At 50.2% G+C, this 6,577-nt stretch overlaps 1 protein-coding gene across 1 annotated transcript; it reads left to right on the forward strand.

Moving 5' to 3' along the window:
- The first annotated feature begins 232 nt into the window (after positions 1–232).
- Positions 233–5,850, forward strand: NYAP1 (neuronal tyrosine phosphorylated phosphoinositide-3-kinase adaptor 1). The gene is made up of 7 exons (XM_075261173.1): positions 233–556; positions 989–1,150; positions 1,708–1,988; positions 2,109–3,203; positions 3,297–3,485; positions 4,386–4,465; positions 5,410–5,850. Exons 2-7 carry the CDS (start codon positions 1,029–1,031, stop codon positions 5,659–5,661), a joined length of 2,019 nt encoding a protein of 672 aa, XP_075117274.1. The 5' UTR covers positions 233–556; positions 989–1,028; the 3' UTR covers positions 5,662–5,850.
- The last annotated feature ends 727 nt before the right edge of the window (positions 5,851–6,577 follow it).

The following is a 6,577-nucleotide window of genomic DNA, read 5'->3' on the forward strand; positions in this document are numbered from 1 at the left end:
TGACTTAAGTCACACACAAGATCTTCCTCTGTTTGAGGACAAGTCGTATCCATTGACCTTCTAAGATTTATGTTCTGCCATTACTGATGTTCTTTTTCATGTATGAGAACTGGTAACCCAACAACCTGTGATCCTTATTGTGCTCCAATTATGCTGAAGATTTTCTAGATGACTTTGTCGACAGACCATCTTCCAGGATCGCTTTTCCAGTAGAGTTTTCTCCAATCTTTGGTGGAGATGCATGCCAAATAACGTCTTGGTATGGTCATGGTCTGCAGTCGTATTGGACCGATGTGAAACTTCTGACCTCTTCATAGTAGAAAGAAGCTTCTTTCACCAACTGTGAGATGTAGGACGGAGGTTGGACGCATTTGTCAAGTGCTTTCAGAACGGACTATATGGATTGACTCCTGACTCTGGACAGGGACCGGATCCTGCATGAAAGTCTCTAGAGAGCCATTGTAGGGAACGTGAGGTCGGTTTATTCAACGTGACCCACATGCAAAATCACGAGCTATGGCTGTGGGATGACCTTACTGGAGTGAGACACCCCAAGGTAGCGTATAGAAAGCGTGTGTTTATATAAGGAGGTCTTCTCACCACTTCCACCAACTCCCGTTTTGCACATCCATCACCGACTGTGCCTGAATCAATGGAGCGCCCCCTATTGAAAGATGCAAAGAGTTGGAGTTGGTGGAGGTGGCAAAATGTCTTCCTTAAAGGGATCAGGTCTATTATCCTTGCCTCATTGTCCATGCCACTGCTGTATAAGGTGAAGCATGGCCATTGGGGTGAGTAGTATCAACATCGTCCACCTCTGTCTAAGGAGTGTCTGGACATCTTACATTTACAGACAGTCTGTTCACCTACTTTATTTGGGCTAGATGGAAAAAAAAACAGGTCCTTTAAAATCCATTTACAAACATTTGAGTTCCTTTCTTCTTATTTCATGCCATCCTCAAGTAATATGTTGTCCTTTGTCGCACAGTCTCCACCCTCAGCGGGGTCTAGAGGTCGGTCTCCAGAAGATGACCCCCAGCTCCTCTGACACTGTGACATTTCTTGGGATAGAAAAGGCTGGAGCCATGAATCTGCTGTACAGGAAGAGTCGGGTGGAGTGGAGACAGAAGGAGGAGGAACCTAAGAAAAGGTAAAACAATGACTTGACGCAACATCATATACATTACCCTCGTCTGGGTGCGATGATATTTAGTGGTTGCTAACACTCCCGTACAGATGACCACTAGTCTTGAGGTCATTCTCTCATGTCTTCACCTAGAAATGGTTATGAAGTTGGTCCCCAATGACTCGATGACCACAGTCGTTTAGGGGCTCCTCCCTCCTCCTCCCCTCGCTGTCTGGCTCCTCCTCCCCCCCGCTGTCTGGCTCCTCCTCCCCCCGCTGTCTGGCTCCTCCTCCCTCCTCCATACGCTGTCTGACTCCTCCTACCTCCTCCCCCCGCTGTCTGGCTCCTCCCCCCACTGTCTGACTCCTCCTTCTCCCTCCTCCTACTCCCCCCACTGTCTGTCTCCTCCCTCCTCCTCCCTCCCCCTCCACCCGTCCCGGCAGGGCTAATATCATACTTACAATGGTGATTGAATTGATAAAGCACCCCTACAGTATATGATATATGGTGAGAAAGCAATGCTATGCCTTCACGTGGGCTCATTGGCAATCTTATATCTTAAACATCTCTTTACTTTGTAGCTCAGGAAAGGTTCGGGACATGGCTTCTTTCCGTCGCCATTTCCGTATGGGCTTCATGACGATGCCAGCCTCCCAGGAGCGTGCTCCTCTCCCATGTGCCAGCGCCATGGCCCCTCGATCTCTTTCCTGTCACTCAGTGGGCAGTGCACCAGAGGATAGTGGAAATGAAGGGGGTCCCCCGGGGAGGAGACCCCCTGCTAAACCTAAGAGAAACCCCAGCACAAAACTCAGCCTCGGTGGAGAGGGAAGAACAGCAGAGGAACGTAGGATCAGAAAGGAAGGTAAAAGCACCAAGAATGGGCCAACAATTGTCATGGATTTCATGAGGTGGTGGCATTACTAGACCAGACATCTTAAGGTTCGACCAACATCATGGCCTGATTCTTATTTTTGTTTTACAGGATCCCTAAAAAGTGCCTCTGACACTCGCCGGATGCCCCCACAGAAGCCACAGCGCAGTCCCCATACACATCTCTCTGCCTCTTTTGACGAGGCCTATGCGAACCGACCTGCCTCAACATCTGCCATTCTCACTTCTAGCACCCGCGCCTCTTCACCCTCCCCAGAAGAACCTGTATACATTGAGATGGTAGGCAATGCCTCCCGAAGGCCTCCTCCCCCACCGACCCCGGCACCACCAGAGGAGGAGTCAGATGGGGAAGAAGAGGCAATTTATGAAGAAATGAAATACCCTCTTCATGAAGAGCAGCCATCCCACCTGCGACATCCTCAACGTCGCAGACTTCCGCCACCTAGGACTCCAGAGGTTGACATCCCGCCACCTTTTCCTAACCTCTTACAACATCGACCTCCTCTTCTTGGGGCGCCATCTGGAAAGGGCCAAAAAGTCACAAAGCCTTCACAGCCGACCTCATCGTCTAAGCTGCCGATACCTCACAAGGAGATACCAAGTGCAGCTTCTTCATCCTCTGTTCATCTCCCACCGTCTGGTCGTGCCCGCAGTCACTCGACACCATTGCCCCCACAGGCCTCTGCCCAACGCAGACCGGAATCTGAAACCCCCAGAGGGTCGACATGCTCACAGGAAAAGGGGGCATCGATGTTACCCATTCCCCATGGACATAATCGGGACAAAGCTCTTTCTTATACCATGGTGTATTCTTCCGTCAAGGTGACACATTCTCTCTTACCGGCCTCACAGGTTGAGGAAAAAACAGAGAGGGAGATCTCAGTCTTGGCTGGACTTATTTGCCCAGCATCCCGGGTGGCGGGCACACAACTCCCAAGTCGACCTCCTTCAGCACACCTCCAACAGGTCCAAGGGGAGCAGGCTTCTCCTGCCGTCTGGACATACCCTACGGGCAAAAGACCACCAGCATATGAGACCAGCATAAAGGGCTCACGAACACCAGTCATTCAAGCCTCAGAAAGCCGTGTAGGTGGTGGAGCGGGCGCAGCCGAGGAAGAGAGGCCCGGGTCTGTATGGGAATTACAGAGAAGGATGTCATGTGGGCGAAGGAGCCAACTTGGGGAACGTAAGTCAAGCATTGTGGCAAGTTCTTCGGTCTAACTTTGGTTTACCGGTACATAGACACATAGGATAAGTGTAAATGTCTTTCTCTTCCCAGCATTGACCGATGTGCCCCGTGTTTGGAATGGAAATCCAGGAAGACAAGAGAAGACCGCTCATGGAACAGCTGTGTCTGGGATCCCTGTCCGGAGCCAACAAAGCTTGGACAGTGCGCTTGCCCGTGGAGTGGCACGGACCGGTCTTCCAGTGCCATGCCAAACCTTTCCAGCATGTCATAGGAGTACAGGTACATCCCAAAGCCTTGATATAGATTGTATACCTCGTATAACTGCGGTGTGTAGAATTATAACTAATGCACTCGTGGAGGCCATTAAAATAGAGCAGACGCTGCCAGACGCCACGGAGAATGGGCCACGTTCCAAACTTACATACCCTACAGGCATAGCCTCAAGTAGGGATTATTACAGCATCATGTCATACTTCTATTACAGCTCCATGTTTAATGCAGGGTATATTAGTTTATTTATATGTACTAAATAATATGGCAAACCATGCCAAATTAGCCTTTCATGGTCCCAGGAAAGCTGAGAACTATATCTAACTTTACAGATAAGCAAATATCTGTACCTTAACTTGACAGATACGTTTTTCAGCCTATCTGTTAGTGCTGTAGTAAGGACTGCCATAGTAAAATCTACCTGTATAAAGCCCTTTCTAAGCTATGCCTTTCATGCCTTTCATGAGTCTGGGAAAGCTGGATAATTTGTACAAAATAGATGAAAATAACATAATCCTGCGCTCTCCCTGGTGTAATTCATGCTCTGGAGCTGCTATGTTTTCCTCACACTCATTGACACTCCTTTATAGCATTATAATGGATGGTAGCTAAGCCCCGCCCCTTCCTGGCCTATGCTGTCGGCAGTGTCTGCCCTTTGTATGTCTGTAGGGGTCCTGATAAACTTCTCAGAGCAGCGTCTTAGTAGATAATCCTGCAGACAGACTTGGAGATGAACTGTAAGTTGCAGACATTTGGGGGGTTTTTTACTGTCCCTTTAAATCAATCCAGTGGACCCGATCTGCTGCTCTCCCATCTTGGCCATTCAGTTTCTGTTCTCTGCTGCCTCCTGGTGGTGAGCCAATACAAGTGCGTGGCTGATGATGGGATTTTCCTGTCTCCTTCCTGCAGATTTCGGAGGTGGATATCGCCTGGGCCGCTCAGCCTCCACCTCTGGGGTGCGCCAGACGTCAGCCCACAGGCAAAATCAGGTACTGCGTGTGCCATGGCCAGACACTGAGGCACAGTGCGCATCAGATCACAGCTCTGCAGAGCATTACTCCAGCATGCAGATCGCTCACCTCTGTGCAGAGCATTGCTACTACATGCAGATGTGCCCAGCTCTCCATTGTGCAAAACTCATCACATCATTTTATCATTCTCTCTCTCTGCAGAGCATTATTCCCACGTGGAGTTCACTCATCTCTCTGCAGAGCATTACTGCTGCATTGTGACCATCTCCTTTCTCCGCAGAGCAATTCGCCTCCATGCAGATTTCTTTAAGCAGTTTTCTGACCTCATTTCCTTTAAGAACCTCTTACTCCCTGCAGAGCAGAACTCATTCTGCAGCCTTATTCTTCATTACCCATGTGTGCAGATGATCTCACCTCTCTTTACAGCATGACCCTTGCATGCCCATAATCTCAGCTCCACCCTAGTGGTTATCTTGCCACTCTGCAGGATATTACTCCTGTCTTATTATCACTTTTACAGGGCATTACTGCATATATAGCCACTTTTCCATATGAGGTGACTACACTGCAGAGCATTACTCCTGCATGCACATCCACAGACCACCCTGCAGAGTATTACTCCTGCATGCACAAACACAGGCCACCCTGCAGAGTATTACTCCTGTATGCACATCCACAGATCACCCCGCAGAGCATTACTCTTGCATGCACAAATACAGGCCACCCCGCAGAGCATTACTACTGTATGCACAAACACAGTCCACCCTGCAGAGCATTACTCTTGCATGCACATCCATAGATCACCCTGCAGAGTTTTACTCCTGCATGCTTATCCACTGACCTCTCTGCAGAGCATTACTCCTGCATGCACATCCACAGACCATCTTGCAGAGCATTACTCCTGCATGCAGATCAACTCTTTACTCCTTGTTGCTGAACATCTCTCTCTCTCTTTCCGCCAGGCTGTTTTGTCCCCCACCCCAACTGTGCCCTCTGGTGGCCGGGAACGTGACGGGAAATTACAGGAGGTGATTGAGAGGAAGAGATTTTTGTGCCATGAGATCAAGTCGCGGCAGCCAAGGGCAGAGAGGGGGCTCTGCAAGCAGGAAAGTTTGCCCATTCTGCCCAGCTGGAGGCGGGGGTCTGAAGTTCGGAAGGGGGGAACCCCACCTTGCCATCGGCAACAGGCTGTGCTGTGGGATACTGCCATCTGAGAATCCTCACCCCCCTCTCTATACCCAGGGGCGCTGGCCGAAACCCTGCGGTGGAGGAGGGCAGAAGAGGAGGTCTGTGGGGGCAAAAAGGGACAGTCTGCAGATACCAAGATGGAAATCATCTGCGACAAAGTGGGACAAAGAAAGATCTTACAATGGACGAGCGAATGAAGGCAGCTGGGGGGGGGGAGGGGGCTAAGTAAGGATGATGAGGGTGGTAGTCCAGAGCCGGGGTCCTCTCAGATGAGTGGACATGCTTGTCAGTTCACGACATGGTAATTGTGGTGTCTTTACCCAACAGGAGGCCCCTCCCCCCCCAAAAGCATTAGGGTCACTTAAGGCAGTAGGGTCATCCGCCAGCGAGGTCAAGGGCTAACCAGGCAGAACTGTGGAGCGGCTCCACTCACGCTTCCTGCACATACTCACACACCCCGGCGGCGACTAGTCAGCTGCTGTCCTATAGGCTGGAGGCCCACGGGACCCTATAGCTTACAGGATTTATTTACAGGGGCGGGGCTGTGACAACCAGAGAGCGGTTGTCAGCAGCAACACATGAGATTATTCCAGTATGTACACATGGTGGATCTCGTGTTAACAAGAAGGGGGTGACGTATTTTGGGTTCTTTGAACTTGGTGCTGCCTATAATCGGCTTCATTGATTGGTGGTTGTTAGGAGATCTGGGTAGCGCCATTAAAGACCAGTTTGGTCAAGCATTGAAGTATGGGCGACTGTGACTCCAGCCTGCCGTACACATTAGATCTCCACAGGTCAAAACTCACACGTTATTGATTGTAGACATGAGATAAGTGGACGCCATACCGGTCTCAAAGTGGCGGAGAAAGCCAAACACGTCTAATGTAAGGAACCCCTCTACCGGCACAATGGAGAGCCACCACAAATTTGGTGGTTTACCTT

The sequence above is a fragment of the Leptodactylus fuscus genome (genome assembly GCF_031893055.1).
Source record: "Leptodactylus fuscus isolate aLepFus1 chromosome 5 unlocalized genomic scaffold, aLepFus1.hap2 SUPER_5_unloc_1, whole genome shotgun sequence".
Classification (NCBI taxonomy): domain Eukaryota; kingdom Metazoa; phylum Chordata; class Amphibia; order Anura; family Leptodactylidae; genus Leptodactylus; species Leptodactylus fuscus.